The sequence below is a fragment of the Triticum aestivum genome, chromosome 2B (assembly GCF_018294505.1).
Source record: "Triticum aestivum cultivar Chinese Spring chromosome 2B, IWGSC CS RefSeq v2.1, whole genome shotgun sequence".
In the NCBI taxonomy this organism is placed as follows: Eukaryota; Viridiplantae; Streptophyta; class Magnoliopsida; order Poales; family Poaceae; genus Triticum; species Triticum aestivum.
In genome coordinates this window covers 452,324,383-452,345,836 of record NC_057798.1, presented here as the reverse complement: position 1 = coordinate 452,345,836, position 21,454 = coordinate 452,324,383, and the positions used below count along the sequence as shown (strand labels likewise).

The following is a 21,454-nucleotide window of genomic DNA, read 5'->3' as shown; positions in this document are numbered from 1 at the left end:
CCTGCCTGCTCTCTGCGGGGAAAGATGAATTCTCCTGGAACCTCACTGAGTCTAGGAAATTCACCACGGCGTCGGCATACAACCTGCAATTCCTGGGCTCTACCAGATCGCCTATCACCGAGATCATTTGGAAGGTGTGGGCTCCCACCAAAATTAAGCTATTCACATGTCTTTTGTCTATCAACAGACTGCTCACAGCTGATCGGCTTTTGGCGCGGCAATGGCCCAATAACTACTTCTGTCCGCTCTGCCGTCACAACCTAGAAACCAACGTGCATCTGTTCCAAGAGTGCCTGTAACGCCCCGGATACAACTTTCCATATTCGTAACTCCAACTCTTGCCTTTTCCGGAGATGCAATATGTTATTTCCTCCGTGGTTGGGTTTGGTCTGTTGTTTTGCATTTTGTTCTTGTTATGCATCTCATCTCATAGCATCATGCGCATTGCATCGGCATCGTTTTCATAAAACTTGCATCCGTCCGGGTTTCCCCGGTTCTCTCCGTTGTCCGTTCTGAGCCCGACCACACTCGCACGCGCCCGCGGCGCCTCCGAAATATTATTTTATAAGTGGCTTAAAAATGTTCTCGGAATGGGATGCAACTTGGCGTGTGATCTTATTATAGTGTAGACAAAGCGCCTGTCAAGTTTCGTCACATTTGGAGCTCGTTTGATAGCCCAACCGTTAATTATATAGCGGCACCGTTGCCGGTATTTACGTCGGACGTTTTCGGTGTCCGAAAACAGTTGCCGGGCTGCATTTCTCTTCTCTCCTCTCAGCCCAACTACTCTTCACAGCCCACTATCCACTCACCTAGACCCTCTCCGCTCCGGAGCCATCCGATGGCGATCGAACGGTCCAAAAATGGAGCAAATCCCCCTACCCCTAGACCCCTGGCTATTTAAACATCCCCACATGCCATTTTGGCCTTCTCCTCCCTCCTCCTCGAAATACGTGCCCCCCAATCATTAGCCAGCCGCCTCCCACCTCCTCTCCTCAAAATCCATGCCCAGCCAGCACCCCGCCGCCACTTGTCGCGCCCCCATAGTCCAACCCCGCCGCCGGCGACGCGCGCAGCCAACCAGGCGCTGCCACGTCGCGCCCCTGCTTCCCCACTTCGCCGCGGCCCTCAGGGCCCATCTAGAGCCTGCCCCGAGCCCATCCAGGGCCCGAGCCGCCACCCTCGCGTCCGAGCTCCCCATGCAGGAGAGCTCCGGATCCAGCGCGCCCCGCCGCCGGCGAGCGCCTTCACCGCTCGTCCCCGCCGCCGACCATCGGCCTCGCCGTCGCCATGAAGCTGTCGTCGCCGCCCAGGTCGCGGTGCCCCTGCCCTCCATCTCTCCCTTCTGCTCCCTCCTCTCACATCTCTCTCTCTCTCTGAACCAGGACGCCGCCGCCATGGCCGCCCCTAAGCTCCGTCTGCGCCGTCGTTGCCCGGATCCGGCACCGGCCAGCCGGATCCGCCCCATCTCCACCTCGCCGGCCTTCCCTGCAGCCGCTGCCGCTCGAGTCCGGCCGTGGCCATCGCCCCCTGCATGCTCGACTTTGAGCAGGAGGACGACAAGCGCTCGACCCAGCCCCGTTGACCGCGTCCGCTCCACGCGCAGGCCCAGCTCCCTTCGCCCGCAAAGGCCTCTGCAGTTGTCGCTTAGGCCACAGCCCGCATCAGGCCCAATGTGAGCAGCCCCCCTCCAGTCCCTCTCCTGTACACATTCGGGCCAGTCAGATTCGGCCCATGTCATATTTTTTCCCGTTCTGCGAATTTTCCTATTATCCAGAAAACTGCATATTTACATATTGACCCCTCATGTTCATGCATTTAATAACTCATGAACCGTGCATCGGATTAAAATGATTTAAACATGTAAAATGCTTAGAATTTTGTGTAGATTAATATTATGCCACTTTCATCCATGTTTAATATGTTTAAAATGTTGTTTGTTTAATTTTGCTTAAATGCCATGCTAAAATGATTTATTTCATAACTAAATAACCGTAGCTCGGTTTTAAATAAACTTTATATGTAAATGGGGTGGAAAAATGCCTAGTTTAACATGTTGCACTTAATTTTCCTATTTATCAACTATAAAATATGGTTTAGGGCAGAACAGTACCAAATCTAAAATATGGACATGAGGATTTTTCGGAATTGTTGTTTGTTGTTTCCGGCCTCATTTAAATTGCCTACATAGGTAGTTTTATTATGTTACACCTCTTGCCATGTTTAGCTACATTTAATATTGTTGTGTACGTAACCGAGAGAGAGAGAGAGAGAGAACTAAATAATTGATGTGGTGTTTCGTCAATATGCAACTCGTTGCATATTGAGCTCCACTTAATTTGTAGTATTGTTTGTTGCACTTTGCCATGCCATTACTTTTAAACCGGACATGCATCATACTTGTTTGTGCATCATGCCATGTTTATGCTTGTGTGTTTACTATGTTGTTTGCTTCTTTCCGGTTTGCTTCTCTCGTTATCTTCGGTTTCGTTCCGGAGTTGTGAGGATTCATTCGACTACGCCCGTTCATCTTCTTCATGGACTCGTTCTTCTTCCTAGCGAGATTTCAGGCAAGATGACCGCTACCCTGGATCTCACTACTATCATTGCTATGCTAGTTACTTCGTTCTATCGCTTTGCTGCGCTACCTATCACCTGTTTTTCAAGCCTCCCATATTGCCATGAACCTCTAACCTTTGACACCTTTCCTATGCAAACCGTTGTTTGGCTATGTTACCGCTTTTGCTCAGCCCCTCTTATAGCGTTGCTAGTTGCAGGTGAAGTTGAAGATTACTCCATGGTGGACAGGATTTTGTTGGGATATCACAATATCTCTTATATTATTATTAATGCATCTATATACTTGGTAAAGGGTGGAAGACTCGGCCTTATGCCTGGTGTTTTGTTCCACTCTTGCCGCCCTAGTTTCCGTCATACCGGTGTTATGTTCCTGGATTTTGTGTTCCTTACGCGGTTGGGTGATTTATGGGACCCCCTTGACAGTTCGCTTTGAATAAAACTCCTCCAGCAAGGCCCAACCTTGGTTTTACCATTTGCCTCACCTAGCCCTTTTTCCCTTGGGTTTCCGGAGCCCGAGGTTCATCTTTATTTTAGCCCCCCCGGGCCAGTGCTCCTTCGAGTGTTGGTCCGAACCAAGCAACCTGCGGGCCACCACGAGGCAACTCGAGGGCTGGTTTTACTCGTAGCTTGACTTATCCAGTGTGCCCTGAGAACGAGGTATGTGCGACTCCTATCGGGATTTGTCGGCACATCGGGCGGCTTTGTTGGTCTAGTTTTACCATTGTCGAGATGTCTTGTAAACCGGGATTCCGAGTCTGATCGGGTCTTCCTGGGAGAAGGTATATCCTTCGTTGATCGCGAGAGCTTATCATGGGCTAAGTTGGGACACCCCTGCAGGGTTTAAACTTTTGAAAGTCATGCCTGCGGTTATGGGCAGATGGGAATTTGTTAATGTCCGGTTGTAGATAACTTGACACCAGATCCGAATTAAAACGCATCAACCGCGTGTGTAGCCGTGATGGTCTCTTTTCGGTGGAGTCTGGGAAGTGAACACGGTTTTGGGTTATGTTTGACGTAAGTAGGAGTTCAGGATCACCTCTTGATCATTGCTAGCTTCACGACCGTTGCTTTGCTTCTCTTCTCGCTCTTACTTGCGTATGTTAGCCACCATATATGCTTAGTCGCTGCTGCAACCTCACCACTTTACCCCTTCATTTCCCTTTAAGCTTTGCTAGTATTGATACCCATGGTAATGGGATTGCTGAGTCCTCATGGCTCACAGATTACTACAACAACAGTTGCAGGTACAGGTTGTGCGATGATCATGATGCGAGAGCGATGTTTGCTTGTGTTGGAGTTCTTCTTCTGCTTCTTCTTCGATCAGGGGATGGGTTCCAGGTCGGCAGCCTGGGCTAGCAGGGTGGATGTCGTTTGAGTTTTTGTTTGTGTTTCATCTGTAGTCAGATGGTGCTCTTATGTAAGATGATGTTGTATTCGTGTGGCATTGTATGCCGTATGTATGTATCCCTATCTATTATGTAATGTTGATGTAATGATATCCACCTTGCAAAAGCGTCTTCAAGATGCGCTTCTATCCTTGGTGGGACCATCGAGTTCCTTTAGGATAGGGTTGCATCTTGGGCGTGACAAGTTGGTAATCAGAGCCTCGACCGACCATAGGAGCCCCCTTGATTGTTGGCCGTTGTTGAGTCTAGAAGAAAAATGTTTTGAGTCTTAGGATTATATATATCGGAGAGTAGGATTCTTTTTACTCCTCAGCCCCCTTCGTCGCTCTGGTGAGGACTCTTGACGTAGATGTTTTGTCTTTCCTCTCCTCAAATTTCACTAAAAAAAATTAGGATCACGCGGGTATCTTGGGATCGTTCCGATATTCTTATGACGAGAACATTGTTCTTGGTGCCTCCTGTCTTTTATGTGGCAGTGACCCGGGGAGTTGAGCTCCGAGGTGTTGTCGTCACAATTTTATCGTTGCAGTTCTGGAATACCTGAGTTTTGCCGACATCGAAAATCTCTTTTATGCAGTTGTTGGTGAGATAACCTCGACGCCACCCAATACTAGGGCGGGAGTTCGGGAGTATTGCCATAGCTCGTATAACGGATGCTTTTCGAAGGTTGAGGTACACGATTTCCGAAGGTTTCTTGGTTATGTGTTGACGGATGGATACAGCTTGGATGTAGGTATTGTTAGTTTGGGTGAGATATTTATTGCTTCCCCTGTATCCCCAACACCAGATTGCATAACCAGAAAGTTTCGGGAGTTTTATAGGTGGGAATTCAAGTAGCTCCTAGAATATCTTTCCGACGGATGCATGATATGGGATTGGGTAAATCTCTATCATATGTATTTGTTCCAGCTTATTCTGCAAGCCAAATCCTTTGTTTTGTTTTATTTGTGGTATTCGAGTTGCTTCAAAGTCAAGTGTTGATTCCATACCTTTCAAGTGGTGTTCTCATATTTCTATGGGAGTACTAATCCTTCTTGATCACTGAGGTTGTCATGTCAACTCTTTTCCAACCGGTGTGCTTCTCTTCAAGTGGACCCGATCATTTCAACATTTGGGAGATCAATTCTAAGTTTTCTCACCGGTGTTTGTTTCATCCGTCCCCAAGTTGCCTTTGTTTTCCCGCCCTCCCACCCTTTTTCTTCAAGGACTCAAATTTCTTAATCATGTATCCTTTTATTTGTGGGAAGTCTCTTCATTCTTTTCTTTCAATGTTCTTATCCGGTGATTTCCCATGAAGATGCTCAACAGTTTCAAGTTCATCATCCTTCATTGTTGTTTCTTCTCCGGTGGATCCAATTCAAGCTTTTGATATTCATCATATTCCTTTCCTCATTTCTAATGCTTTCTCATGCCGATGCACCTCTTAATCATTCATTTCTTCCTATTCATTTGTCTCGGAGTGCTGAAGATATTTCACAAGACTTGTGTTTCCATTCTCAATCCGTTCAAGATATTTTGAGATTGTTATCTCATTCAAGCCATTTAATTCAACCGGTTCAATCTCTCTTCAAAATCGTTCAACGGTGTTTTCTTTTGAGTGGGCCCTAACCCACAGGTCTTTTTCCAGGATCTTACCTGACTCTTCTAATTTTCCCGGAGCTATTCCCAAATTCTTTTCAAAGTTTGACGTAAGAATGGGTTATCATCAGTCATATGTCTTTCTCCAAGATCTTTCAAATTCTTTTCATCTTTGGCTCAACCTTTCCTCTTTTAATCCTTCCGGAGTTTCTCAACAATTTGGTGGTGGTTCTCGTCATCATTCTCAACATTTGAAGACCGAAGAAGAGTCTTTCCTCTAAATCTTGGTCCATTCTCTTGAAGATTCATAGTTCTAGCTTATGTAATCCTCTCATAATTGTTTTCGATTGTGAGAATTCTTTTCAACCATTCAATGCATTTCAGGAGTTGCTTCCTTTCTTCATAATCCGAATGCCATCATATCTGAATATTACTCATTCTCAACCTTCAGCTCTCGTTATCCAAATCTTACCGGTGCATCGCTCAAGTATTCTCTAATCAGCTCGTGATCTCTTTGTTCTCATGTATATAAATTCCCTCTAGTATCTTCATTCATTATCTAATTCTTACCGGTGATTCACCCCTTTACTTCGTTCGTTTTCAATTCGTATGGTGGTTCGCTCAAGATTCCTCTTCTCTTGTTATCATATCAATTCATTCATTCTTTCCAATCCCACCGGTGGTTCGTTGAAGACCTTCCCAAGTTTGCGCCATATCTATTTTAATCCTTTCTACAAGAATAAGTAGTATGCCAAATCCGTTGCTTGTCATCAATTTAAATTGGTGAAGGATAGGCATAACGTAATTCTTATTATTGTTTCATCCAAGTAATCTAGTTTCTTCTTTCTGGAGTTGTTCATCATGTCACATTTCCCGGTTCGAGATGTTTCATCTTTTCGTTTCCGGAGTTCCAAGTTTTCTCGGTGATATCGTTGCGAAGCTCCATCTAAATCATCGCAAGGCTTCACCTTGTGTTTTCAACTTCTCCTTCTTTCCACCATCCTTTTATTACCGAAGTTCTTCATGGAAGCTCTACATGATGGTTCGTCAAGGATTCTTTTCATTCTTCAATTGTTCTTCAAGATTTCTCTCGAAGTTATGATCCGTCAAGCCATACTTCAAAATAAACATGGTGCTCAACACATGTTTTGTTTTGAGGAGTTCAAGTATTCTTCATCTTGCATTCCAAAGTGCAATTCTTTCTACCTTATCTTTTGAGGTGGTGTTATGTCACTCTTGACAATTTCCTTCATGTTTCATGATTCAGATGTTGTCAAGAATGAGGTATTTTAAATCCATCATTTTTCTCTTCGTTCAAGAGATCTTTTTGACCAATCAATTTCTTTGTTGGAGTTATCTTGTGTCAGATTTCACCTAAAGCCTTTACTTAAGGGTTGTTGCTATTTGTGGTGATTATGCCTGACCCAAGCTTGCTCTTTATCCTCTTGGTGGAAGAAGTTTTCATCTCTTCGTCGATCTCAAAGCAAGTAATTGTTTTCGTTAGTGGCAGAATGTCATCTCATAGTCTTGAGATGTTTCCATAATCCCACTACAAGCTTGTGCTTTTCGTTGTTGATTTTCCAACAACTCCGTTCAATCCTTCTTTGCAAGTATGCTTTCCAAGTTCATTTGTGGAACAAGTTGGCATTTTCTTCTCTATTCTGTTATTCCAATGATCTATCTTCTATTCTTTCTTCCGGAGGCATTGTGATATTGCTCTCTTCACCCATCATATCGCTTTTTCAAGATCATGTTCTCTTCTTGCTTACCCATTTAACCAGAGTGTCGTGTCCTCTTTTCAAGTTCTTTTCATCTTATCAAGTCTTTTATCTCTTTTCAACCGGAGTGCTGTCTGAATTTGATCTTCCTTGTTCCTTGTTTATCTCGTTTCAACCAGAGTGGTTCCAATTCTTTCTTGTCCATTGTACTCATCATTCATAACTTTTCAACCTCTCAAGGTTCGTGGTTTCACTCGTTGGTTGAAGAAGCAACTTAGTTTTACCTCTTCTCTTCCTCGTTCGTTTCTCTCTGGTGCCATCCTAGATCTCGGGACGAGATCCTCTTGTAGTGGTGGAGTGTTGTAACGCCCCGGATACAACTTTCCATATTCGTAACTCCAACTCTTGCCTTTTCTGGAGATGCGATATGTTATTTCCTTCGTGGTTGGGTTTTGTCTGTTGTTTTACATTTTGTTCTTGTTATGCATCTCATCTCATAGCATCATGCGCATTGCATCGGCATCGTTTTCATAAAACTTGCATCCGTCCGGGTTTCCCCGGTTCTCTCCGTTGTCCGTTCTGAGCCCGACCACACTCGCTCGCGCCTGCGGCGCCTCCGAAATATTATTTTATAAGTGGCTTAAAAATGTTCTCGGAATGGGATGCAACTTGGCGTGCAATCTTATTATAGTGTAGACAGAGCTCCTGTCAAGTTTTGTCACATTCGGAGCTCGTTTGATAGCCCAACCGTTAATTATATAGCGGCACCGTTGCCGGTATTTACGTCGGACGTTTTCGGTCTCCGAAAACAGTTGCCGGGCTGCATTTCTCTTCTCTCCTCTCAGCCCAACTACTCTTCACAGCCCACTATCCACTCACCTAGACCCTCTCCGCTCCGGAGCCATCCGATGGCAATTGAACGGTCCGAAAACGGAGCAAATCCCCCTAACCCTAGACCCCTGCCTATTTAAACACCCCCCACATGCCATTTTGACCTTCTCCTCCCTCCTCCTCGAAATCCGTGCCCCCCAATCATCAGCCAGCCGCCTCCCACCTCCTATCCTCGAAATCCGTGCCCAGCCAGCACCCCGCCGCCACTTGTCACGCCCCCATAGTCCAACCCCGCCGCCGGCGACGCGCGCAGCCAACCAGGCGCTGCCACGTCGCGCCCCTGCTTCCCCACTTCGCCGCGGCCCTCAGGGCCCATCTAGAGCCCGCCCCGAGCACATCCAGGGCCCGAGCCGCCGCCGCCCTCGCGTCCAAGCTCCCCGTGCAGGAGAGCTCCCGATCCAGCGCGCCCCGCCGCCGGCGAGCGCCTTCACCGCTCGTCCCCGCCGTCGACCATCGGCCTCGCCGTCGCCATGAAGCTGTCGTCGCCGCCAAGGTCGCGGTGCCCCTGCCCTCCATCTCTCCCTTCTGCTCCCTCCTCCCACATCTCTCTCTCTCTCTGAACCAGGACGCCGCCGCCATGGCCGCCCCTGAGCTCCGTCCGCGCCGTCGTTGCCCGGATCCGGCGCCGGCCAGCCGGATCCGCCCCATCTCCACCTCGTCGGCCTTCCCTGCAGCCGCTGCCGCTCGAGTCCGGCTGTGGCCATCGCCCCCTGCATCCTCTGCTTCGAGCAGGAGGACGACGAGCGCTCGACCCAGCCCCGTTGACCGCGTCCGCTCCACGCGTAGGCCCAGCTCCCTTCGCCCGCAAAGGCCTCTGCAGTTGTCGCTTAGGCCACAGCCCGCATCAGGCCCAATGTGAGCAGCCCCCCTCCAGTCCCTCTCCTGTACACATTCGGGCCAGTCAGATTTGGCCCATGTCATATTTTTTCCCGTTCTGCGAATTTGCCTATTATCCAGAAAACTGCATATTTACAAATTGACCCCTCATGTTCATGCATTTAATAACTCATGAACCATGCATCGGATTAAAATGATTTAAACATGTAAAATGCTTAGAATTTTGTGTAGATTAATATTATGCCACTTTCATCCATGTTTAAAATGTTTAAAATGATGTTTGTTTAATTTTGCTTAAATGCCATGCTAAAATGATTTATTTCATAACCAAATAACCGTAGCTCGGTTTTAAATAAACTTTATATGTAAATGGGGTGGAAAATGCCTAGTTTAAAATGTTGCACTTCATTTTCCTGTTTATCAACTATAAAATATGGTTTAGGGCAGAACAGTACCAAATCTAAAATATGGACATGAGGATTTTTCGGAATTGTTGTTTGTTGTTTCCGACCTCATTTAAATTGCCTAGATAGGTAGTTTTATTATGTTACACCTCTTGCCATGTTTAGCAACATTTAATATTGTTGTGTACATAACCAAGAGAGAGAACTAAATAATTGATGTGGTGTTTCGTCAATATGCAACTCGTTGCATATTGAGCTCCACTTAATTTGGAGTATTGTTTGTTGCACTTTGCCATGCCATGCCTTTTAAACCGGACATGCATCATACTTGTTTGTACATCATGCCATGTTTATGCTTGTGTGTTTACTATATTGTTTGCTTCTTTCCGGTTTGCTTCTCTCGTTAGCTTCGGTTTCGTTCTGGAGTTGTGAGGATTCGTTCGACTACGCCCGTTCATCTTCTTCATGGACTCGTTCTTCTTCCTAGCGGGATTTCAGGCAAGATGACCGCTACCCTGGATCTCACTACTATCATTGCTATGCTAGTTCCTTCGTTCTATCGCTTTGATGCGCTACCTATCACCTGTTTTTCAAGCCTCCCATATTGCCATGAACCTCTAACCTTTGACACCTTTCCTATGCAAACCGTTGTTTGGCTATGTTACCGTTTTTGCTCAGCCCCTCTTATAACGTTGCTAGTTGCAGGTGAAGTTGAAGATTACTCCATGGTGAACAGGATTTTGTTGGGATATCACAATATCTCTTATATTATTATTAATGCATCTATATACTTGGTAAAGGGTGGAAGACTCGGCCTTATGCCTGGTGTTTTGTTCCACTCTTGCCGCCCTAGTTTCCGTCATACCGGTGTTATGTTCCCGGATTTTGCATTCCTTACGCGGTTGGGTGATTTATGGGACCCCCTTGACAGTTCGCTTTGAATAAAACTCCTCCGGCAAGGCCCAACCCGTGTTTTACCATTTGCCTCACCTAGCCCTTTTTCCCTTGGGTTTCCGGAGCCCGAGGGTCATCTTTATTTTAGCCCCCCGGGCCAGTGCTCCTTCGAGTGTTGGTCCGAACCGAGAAACCTGCGGGGCCACCACGGGGCAACTCGAGGGCTGGTTTTACTCGTAGCTTGACTTATCCGGTGTGCCCTGAGAACGAGGTACGTGCGACTCCTATCGGGATTTGTCGGCACATCGGGCGGCTTTGCTGGTCTTGTTTTACCATTGTCGAGATGTCTTATAAACCGGGATTCCGAGTCTGATCGGGTCTTCCTGGGAGAAGGTATATCCTTCGTTGATCGCGAGAGCTTATCATGGGCTAAGTTGGGACACCCCTGCACAGTTTAAACTTTCGAAAGCCGTGCCCGCGGTTATGGGCAGATGGGAATTTGTTAATGTCTGGTTGTAGATAACTTGACACCAGTTCCGAATTAAAACGCATCAACCGCGTGTGTAGCCGTGATGGTCTCTTTTCGGTGGAGTCCGGGAAGTGAACACGGTTTTGGGTTATGTTTGACGTAAGTAGGAGTTCAGGATCACCTCTTGATCATTGCTAGCTTCACGACCATTCCTTTGCTTCTCTTCTCACTCTTACTTGCGTATGTTAGCCACCATATATGCTTAGTCGCTGCTGCAACCTCATCACTTTACCCCTTCCTTTCCCTTTAAACTTTGCTAGTCTTGATACCCATGGTAATGGGATTGCTGAGTCCTCATGGCTCACAGATTACTACAACAACAGTTGCAGGTACAGGTTGTGCGATGATCATGATACGAGAGCGATGTTTGCTTGTGTTGGAGTTCTTCTTCTGCTTCTTCTTCGATCAGGGGATGGGTTCCAGGTCGGCAGCCTGGGCTAGCAGGGTGGATGTCGTTTGAGTTTCTGTTTGTGTTTCATCCGTAGCCAGATGGTGCTCTTATGTAAGATGATATTGTATTCGTGTGGCATTGTATGCCGTATGTATGTATCCCTATCTATTATGTAATGTTGATGTAATGATATCCACCTTGTAAAAGCGTCTTCAAGATGCGCTTCTATCCTTGGTGGGACCTTCAAGTTTCTTTAGGATAGGGTCGCATCTTGGGCGTGACAGTGCCCTTGGTCGAGGCAGCTGTGGGCGGCAGCAGCAGTGCGTTTCGCCATCCCCTCGATGAACCCTGCGACTTGGCCCGGTGCTGGGGGCTTCCTGGTGGACTGGCTGGCACAACTTGGCGAGTCAGCCTCGCCTGTCAAGCGTTCGCAATCGATCGTGCTGCTTATTCTCTGGGGCATTTGGAAGGAACGAAACGGACATGATCTTTAACGCTGCAGAACATACCACCGAGATGATTCTGGAACATATCGCTGATGAGCTCAACTTGTGGGCGCTAGCCGAGGGTAGTCATCTGATGCTACGAGAGTAGTGCCAGGCCGCCTTATTTTTACTTTCTCTCATTTTTCTTGCCCCGTTCACGTGACAGGCAATCTTTTGTACAGTTGACGTTCTTACGTCTTTTTCTCCTGCAATGAGATCACAGTTCTCCTGCGTTTCCTCAAAAAAACTACTATTGACCCATAGTCAAAAGGAAATTGCTCGCATGCAATCATGATGGCCTTAAAGTAGATGAAGATGACCACCATGAAGAATTTTCCCTCCCGCAGAGTACCGGAAAAGACTTCTAGATACAATCGCGAAGAAACAGAGGTGTGCGACGACAAAAAAATTCCAGTGATAAAATCCTAGGGGTCTCCAGATGTATATAAAGGAGCGGGCACCGAGATGCGGTAAATCGGAGCACCATGGGGACCCTGGCGCGTGGGGCCACAGGCAGCCCCCAAGCCTATGTCAGTTACTGGGTGCTTCTAGACTTCATTTTCACGCTTATTTTTTTGGATTTTTTGGGTCCTATAAAATTGATTTTCCTGAAAACTCCAAAAACAACAGAAAACAATAGTTGGCACTGGGCATTGAATTAATAGATTAGTCCAGAAAAATAATATAAATTGGTGTCAAAACTATGCCACTTATCTTTCACTCACCTGAGTTCACCGGGCGGGTGGGTTTTGAAGGTGATGGGGTCGTTGCCTCTGATGCATTGGCGCCGGTTCCCTAGGTCCTCTTTGCAAAAAGAAAAAACTTTCCCGTTTATCACCAACTTGGGGCTTGCTAGCCCTGGATCTCGGAAGATGATTGGTTGCCTCCTAAAGGAGAAGGATGGGCAAATGCAAGAAGGTAGGTGCTTGCCCTCGATCCAGCATCATAAAGGAGAAGTCTTCGAGAAGCAAAAGCAAGAAGAGACACTATAAGAAAGGCGTTTGCAGCCGCTTGATGGATGCACCGTTAATCTCGTGTTGTCCGATGTCTTGGTCGTGTTTACGCTAAGGATGCATGTGATGTCATGATCAATGTGTATGTGATTTTTCGTTGTACCATGTTGGGAGCTTTTTTAGTTAATTAACTGAACGATTCTCTTATGTTTAATTAATGAATGATGTAAGTATTTTATCTCATTTTTTCTAAGGGTATAGACACTTGTGCAGATATTTTGCCAAAAATGTGAGCAGACAATTCACAACTCACTTTTAGCTCCATTTTCGCCGACTAGAATAATCTATTTGACTTGTTTGGGGCATCGCATTTGTGGAATTATTCTCAATTTTCCCGTAATTCCGTCTAGGCTTTTTCCATTCTAGGAACAGGGGAACATTCCTGAAGTTAGCGTATCTACACTACCTTAAAAAAACGTAGTGATCCGTGTTTCCTCTTACGTCGTCGTCCTTCGTCCGTCTCCCCCCACCCTTCCTTTTTTTCACGCGGGCGAGAAAAGGAAACAGCCCACGCACGCAGCTTTGTTTTTTTTTTTTGAAAAAACTAACTAAGCCCTCCTCCCATCCCGCGATAACCACGCAGGCACGATCTGGGGAAAACACATGCGCACCCACGCCTCCGCCGCCGCATGCGTGCCCCCGTCCTCCGTTGAGCTCCCTTCTCCTTAGCTCGCCCCCATCCGCCCGAGTCCTCTGGTCCATGATCTTCCTCTCTTATCCCTCCTCCGTGTGTCCCTTATCGATCCTAACGATGATACCAGGCTTTAGCCGAATCGCCGCCCAACATGATGGTGCGCGCATGGTGGCCAATCCTCGCCTTTGAAAGCAACTTCATTGTTTCAGAAGATGGTGCAATCAGAGGACACGATTTGCACGCCCTATACCTCCCACATGTAGTTGTGCACCTCCTTCCTGCGTTGTTTGGTAAGATTGGTTTTGGTTTTTGTGCATATGGTCAAAGATTTAGCAGTTTGACTAATTTCACTCAGATCTACGTGTCGAAATTGATGAGTATAGTTAGTAGGCTACTTGGCACAAGAATAACGGAATAACGCAAGAAACGCCCAACCAAATATATTTTCCTCCGTGTTACAGGTCCAGCCCAGTCAAATATCAAATAGACATCGCACCAAAGCCTAACATCTAAAGTCGGATGGCCCAGTCAGGCCACAATGCCGGGACTGGGTCACACCGGTCTGGTGCACCCTTAGAGGGCGCCGCCGCCATCATCCACCGATCCATCTTCAGAGCATGTACAGACGCATCGACTTTGCCAGGACTGCCATCGACGCCACCACGGCGCCAAACAACGCCACCTCCCTGCGCGTGTCCATCATCACACATCAGCCGCCAAGACCTTGCTGCGCCACGATGCCGAGATCCGTCGTCTTCGATGCGGTAAATGAAACACCGCTCCACCACTTGTCTCCCCCATTCGGCAGCTGCACCAAAAACGATGCCCTCATAAGGGAGAGCGACGCCTCCAGCGTCGCCATCATCCGAACCGGGAAACCGGGTCTAGGTTCTCACCCGGAGCAGCGCAAGCAAGTCGACGGTAGTTGTAGTGGCGATATCTTCAAAAAGATAACGACGTGAAAACGCCGCCATCGCCGCCATGACCGGAGTCATAGCACTATTTTCACCAGCAGTATCACCCCCACTCAACGCCGGGACTAGATGCGAGATGCCACAACCAGCCGGCCAACCACCTCCAGCGAAGGAGATGGCCACCACCATTGCGCCAGGGCCGAAGCCCCCGCGTCTTCGTGTTACAGGTCCAGCCCAGAAGCCGCTTGACGTCGCCGGATCAGCGGAGATGCATGACAGCATGTGGAGTGGCTCGTTGAAGCCTATCTGGGCCCAAATCGGGCACCTAATCGCCGCCGCGGATATCTCACCGTCGCCGGCTCCAGCACGCCGACCCTGGTCGCTGCCGGCTCGCGGCACCGCCCTTGATCCGGCTGAAGTAGAACGCCGCCACCCAGATCCAATCGCGAGCCGAGGAGGATTGCCGCCGCCACCGCTGCGACCCGCAGGCTTAGCCTGCGACGCCCTCGGCGATGACGGCGGGAGGTGGGGGTCGCTAGTGGCGAATGGAGGCGGCCGACGGGGTTGCCCCGGTGCGGCACGGTGTCGCCGCACGAGGGAGGAGGTTCCTCCTTGTCGTACTATTTCGCTGAATCTGTGATGAGTTATGAGCGTTAGTTACATATATGGTGGCGGGGCTTCAATAAGATTTGAGATGGGTCTAGATGAGCCTTGAACATAGTCGATGGGGATAATCAAGAGTATTAATGGATCAGATTGTCAAAAAAGAGAGTATTAATGCATTATGTCTGTTTTGGCCCAAATAGTGCCATATACAAGGAGTTAATCTAAAGAATTTCTTTGTTGGGAAGCCATGGCCATATTGGCCTTAACTAAGCTCCGGCCTGCTCATATAGGCCTTGAAAGAAGACCGAGTTCAGTGATGGGAGCTATCTTTGATGATTGCTACTATATGATTCAGGACTTTAATCATGTTTTGTTTGCTTATTGTAATAGAGAGAGTAATCAGGTTGCCCATGAAATAGCTAAGTTAGTTAGATTTTCTAACCCCGCGGTTGAGGTGGTCTAGTTTATTGTATCTGATATATTGGTTCTCACCGATGAATAAGTAAAGTATCGTTTGTAAAAAAAATAAAATTGACACTGCTCATATAGAAAAATTAAACAAACTATCTCAAAACGGAAAATTAACAAACCAATATCAACTAATGTTGTCTTGACAATAGTCTTTTTTTTTATCCATTACTACTCAACATGATAGAGTTCGTTACAAGTGAACCGCAAATACGACATGAATGCTAATTCTTGCACAAGAAAAAATTGACCCTAGTTTCTTCGCCTCGGCAGTGACCCAAAGCTTCACCTCGCACATGATGATGTTGAGCAATATTAGTGGTGGGGCGCTCTTTTGACGGATCATCCGAACATTTACCTTATTCCAAATGATCCACGACATAAGCATGGTGAGCGAAGCCATGGCTTTTCTATTATGGGTGCCGACGCCGCTTCTATTTGCCCACTAATACTATATGTAGAAAAAAATCATTATAAATTATAAAATTTAGCGGCCTCAGCGCCGGTGGGGAAGTCAGAGCTGCGGCTCCGAAGAGCATCTCTATGTTGCTGAGTGTCCGATTTGGTCGCGTGGACGACAGAGTCATCAGCTCGTGTGGAGTGCGGCCTCAGGGCCGGCTTGTGTGCGTTGCTAAGGTTTGTAAGCCGGAGTGGCAGGTCCTGGTCGCAGATAGGATGGCAACCCTGTCGTTTCGTCAGCTCGTTGGTATGCAAGCTTGGGACTGGTGTGAGTTTTGTTGTACTGGTTTTCGGTCGGTTTTCCTTGTAAACTGGCGAATTCTTTTCTTCTTAATGTAAAGGTAGAGATCTTCGAAAAAATATTATAACAAATAAATAGCACCGCACAAACCATGAGACGAGTCACAACTCACAGCAAAGCTCAACTTGAGTGCATAACAAAGCCGAGCACGCGGGGGATTTTTTGTTTATAGCAAAGCACGAACATCCAACATGTTTTTAGAAAAGTACAAGCCAGGTCTTGGAGTTGTTTAGACAAGGCTGCAACTACGAGCGGCTTATTGGACACCGTCGCCCAGGTAGCAGGTTCCATCCAAGCAAGCCGACTGGAGTTTATTTTCAGAGTGCAAAAGAAGCAGATCGGAGGCCTTAGCATGGCAAAGATCATGTGCTCGACCCAACCTGGACACTCCATTTCTGGAAACAAAGGAGAACCTAACTTAGTCTATTGCAAAGCTACTATAACAAACTAAAATACAAGTCTAGTGCAAACTAAAGCTACGAAATAGAGGATCCTTCAAGTTGGGCTGACGAGAGGCCACCCTGTTATGTAGTCGAAAAAGAGACCCAGCACACAACCTCACAACTGTCACGAGAATAATTAAATCATCAATAGTGGCAAGTCCATCTTGATGCAATGCTGTTTATAGAATGTTCTTTGCAACACTATCTACCAAACCGCAATGCATGGACACGACAAAAGGAGGTAAGAACAGAGGCGCTACGTGTTTAACTCAAACTGTGATAATCGTGTGGAGAATCTATCTTTTTGCGACGGAATCGTATGGAGAATTTTTGTAGACAGCCTTTAGTAAATAGCCCAACATTTTGCTTATTCAATATAATCCGGCCGGAATTCTGTTCGGTTGAGAAAAGGGAAACAAGGAATTCCACGTCACAACCACAAATGTGAATAAAGGAGATGATATGCCACTTACAAAATCATAGAGACTATGTCCATCTCTGAACTGTTAAGAAAAATCCAAGTCCAAGGCACATGTGTCTAAATCAACACAAGAAAAACCACGGTGAAGAGGAAAAGCCTGGGTCTTCATACATCTCTGTATAAACGTGGCGAACAGAGTCTAAAACAGCCAGAAGGGCGAAATATCCCCACTAGGTTGCTCAGCAGGAGATACATTTTCAAGCAAGAATAAACATAACTAAAATAAATTGGGAATGAAACTATTTATTTAAAGCATTGTCGAAAAGGGTAACCCCGTCATTTGATCCCCTGCTGAGTTGCCCAGCTCGGCAGCCATCAAATCAGAATGCCGCCTTATCCTTCCTAGGTTGGCACGCTTTGTTTAAGCTTAGTGGAATCCAAAAGTGAAATGGTACGGCGCAGAGAATTCACACAGTATAATGCTTAAATAACTGAAAAAGAATGGACGGAAAGAGCAATGACAATTAGCATAATTAAGCTGGCGGACGGGCAGCAAACTTTGACCTGTCTTGAGATTCATTCGTGTGTCTTTAGGTTGGACTATTCCGATCTATTCTTTTCTTCATTGACGGCGGCTCCTGTTCTAGCGTGTTGTTCCTATTGAACTTTAGCATAACGACTTCCCGACTATCTACTACAAAAGGTTTGTCTGGCTCCAATGACAAAGGGGTGATGACGGCAGTACACCTTTGATTCGCTCTAGTGCTTGCAGTCATGTTAGGTGGTCTGTGGACCGAGATGTAATTTTTACTTCTACTAGTGTTTTCTACTGCCTTGACAGTCGATGAATAAATCGAAAGTTTTTCAGAAAAAAAAATCCCGCCGTTGTTTACCCACGTGAAATGAAATGCACATGGGAATGAACTGTTTTCGTTTAGCTGGACCCTCCGCGGCAATCACATCACTGTTTGGTCTGTGTACCGTGTACGACAACAATTGGCAGTAAACGTACAAAGCTAGCCCAGTGCGCAGTATCCAGACATAAATAAAAGTACTTACCGCAAAATGCCAGACATGAAAATTGACAATCAGATAACAATTTCGAAAAACTACTCCCTTCATTCACAAATACAAGATGTTTTCAGTATTGCAATATTGACTGCATACGGATTGAAATGGGCGAACTAACACACCAAAACCGTAGCTATATACTCCCTTCATCTCGTAATATAGGAACGTTTTTGACACTACACTCGTGTAAAAAATGTTCTTATATTATGAACGGAGGTAGTACATCTGATTCACAAAAAGGTTACTCCCTCAGTAAACTAATGTAAGATGCTTTGAACTGCAAAAACATCTTATATTAGTGTACAGAGGTAATACAACATCTTATATTTGTGAACGGATGGAGTACATAAGATCAGAAATTATCCAATAACAGTTACAAACACCAAGCCCAACAAGAGCGAATAGGAGCAAACTCGAGACAGGTACAGAGGGACACCAGTGGAGCGCACGCAGTCTGTTTTTGCACCCCTTGGGCTTTGGTGTCAATCACGTTTGAGCGCAGAGTTGGAGCACCATATCTCCCTGCTCTGCACTCACTACTGCGCTTTCTCATTATATAATTGCAATACCTAATAAAATTATAGTATTGCAAAAATATTCCAGTACAGATCAACAAATAATTTTCCAAATATATATTCTTTTGACTGGATAGAATTAAACTATATGCATGCATGCATTTTCAAGTGAAAAATAAGAAAAACGAAGCATTTTGACATAGATATAAATACATAGTATTAGACTTAATGGTGTAGGCCATACTCAATCATCACTAAGACAATTTTGAAAAAGGCCTTTAAGCAATTGTCAATGCGCTCAAACAGTGCGGCTTCTAAATATGTGCTGCGGAAGGATCAATGAACTGTTTCGGGAACTTGTATGGTACAATTGATCTACCTCAGCTTGGGACTTTGTAGGCGCATACATGGCAATAAGGCTTTCTTCTTTTACCAAATGTGGGGATTCTGTGCATTATTAACTCGAACAAACTTCCTCCATAACCCACCTATCACAAATATACAGACTTATGCTAGTTTTCAGGTTTGAAACCTTTTAAGGTGTATGCCCCAGTTTTATAGTGCGCAAGGACGGAATAATCAAACATCACCTAGTGATAATCTAGCTTTAAAACTTCACCCTCCTCACACACAGCTCACTCAGCTCGCGGCTCTCCACAGCTATAAATAGAGCCTCTACGCCACCCAACCTCAACACCAACCATCAGGTTATACTACCTCATTCCTCTCGTGCTTCTACTAGCTACCCTGCCGGCTGTAGATATCTGTCATCGATCATCACCAACTTTTCAGTTCAAGCTAGGTAGCTAGCCATGGCTAGGGTGCTGGAGCCTCTCGTCGTTGGAAAGGTCATCGGGGAGGTCATCGACAACTTTAACCCCACAGTGAAGATGACGGTGACCTACAGCTCCAACAAGCAGGTGTTCAATGGCCACGAGTTCTTCCCGTCGGCGGTCGTGTCCAAGCCACGCATTGAGGTCCAGGGCGGCGACATGAGATCCTTCTTCACTCTGGTTTGCCCCTCCTCTCCTCTCCTCTCCGGCCATCTCATCTGTACACAAAGCTAGCTAGTGTAACATCCAGCTGATAACTGGGTGTTGTCGCTCTTCAGGTCATGACGGACCCAGATGTGCCAGGGCCTAGTGATCCATACCTGAGGGAGCATCTCCACTGGTAATTACTAACCCAAGCTAGTTTACAGTACTCGAGCAATCAAAAAGCCTGATCATGACTATAAAGACCAATAAGCTCAGCATAACATGGAAAAATCTCTATAACGTGAAAGACATACATATCAGTCCAAGTGAGCTACATGTTTAAGACCAAATTAATTTATCTGGTGATCAATTAGGAGCTTTCCTATGGACATAAAACTTGACAGTTTTTGTTTAGTGAATATAAACAGTCAGATTTATATGACCAGCTATGCATAAAAACATGCTTGATCAGATTCTGACTTGTGTATGCAGGATCGTCAATGATATTCCTGGCACCACAGATGCTTCTTTTGGTAAGTCCTTTTCATGCATGACTTGCTTTAGCTTTTGCTGATTGGCCCCATCCTTAATTTCTCTGAATAAACACATGAATGCATGCAGGAAGGGAGGTGGTGAGCTACGAGAGCCCCAAGCCCAACATTGGCATTCACAGGTTCACCTTCGTGCTGTTCCAACAGAAGAAGCGGCAGTCCATGAACCCTCCCTCCACCAGGGACTACTTCAACACGCGCCGCTTCGCTGACGAGAACGACCTTGGCCTCCCGGTCGCTGCCGTCTACTTCAACGCGCAGCGGGAGACAGCGGCACGCCGCCGCTGACGGAAACAATCAGCCCAACCCTTCTTCTCTTGCATGCATGGCGCATGCAACAAGCCTATGGATCAACCTATAGCTACCATTAGCTACCATCTACATATATCTCCAACCAATAAGAGTTTGCTTGTGAGCGTCTTGTGTGTGCTGTTTCCAGTAGTCTTTCTACTGTTCAGTTTTTTCTTCGGTCAATTTAGTTACTAGTTGATCTGTGAACCAGTGTACGTGCAACCTACATCTACCACTAGTGTGAATTTGATTCAGCTCCTATTTGTGGAGACGAAGGTTATATGCGTCCACGATGCAGTGTGCTGGCAAGTGGCAACACAGTTGGGGGCTGAGAGATCGATGCATACTAGTGTTGACTGGGACTTTGGAAGCAGATTGATAGCTGAAGACCGTCGACATGTCTGGTAGTGGAAGGAGGAAAAGACAATGGCCATGGCCCAGCCACTAGTAGTAACCTACTATTTTGTCATGTGCGTGCATGCATGTGTCGCTGCTAGCTCACTGCAGCTTATAGCTTGCAGTGTACCAGCTTGTACCCGATCCTTCAAACCTGCTATGTAGCTAGGTTGTAACCATTATCTCTCCATCTGCTCCAAACTTTTCTGTATGACAAGACATGCATTGCTATGTATATGCCTCGATTGTGTGTAATATGTTAGGTTTTGCCGTATCTACTATGTGTGGGTGTTTTTATAATGTTAAAATGGCTGCTGATGAGAAGAGGCATCAGTTCTTGACCCCCTTTCCCCATCATTTGGGTGACCCTTTTGGTCGATTTGGCAATATTGCCGAAAAAGATTTCCCCCCGCTTTGTATATAAAGCAACCAACCGAACCATACAGGGATAGGGGCTGGGGCGGAAGCAGCACAGTCACGCCCAAAAGAAAAGACAGAGAAAGAACAAAGAAACAAATGCCGATAATGGCGGATCAACAAAAACGAAGAAGCCTCGCGACCACTGCGCCCACCAGCATTTTCCACTAGGCTCCAAGACTCCGGAGCGCCGGCACCTATCAACACCTCCAAGAAGGATCGCGACGATGACGACGCTACTGCCAAGGATTTTCCCCGGTACAC

General features: G+C 46.4%; 1 protein-coding gene across 1 annotated transcript; it reads left to right on the top strand.

Moving 5' to 3' along the window:
- Positions 1–19,244: 19,244 nt before the first annotated feature.
- On the top strand, positions 19,245–21,106 carry LOC123041373 (CEN-like protein 2). The gene is made up of 4 exons (XM_044463994.1): positions 19,245–19,571; positions 19,670–19,731; positions 20,028–20,068; positions 20,157–21,106. Exons 1-4 carry the CDS (start codon positions 19,371–19,373, stop codon positions 20,372–20,374), a joined length of 522 nt encoding a protein of 173 aa, XP_044319929.1. The 5' UTR covers positions 19,245–19,370; the 3' UTR covers positions 20,375–21,106.
- Positions 21,107–21,454: the final 348 nt, after the last annotated feature.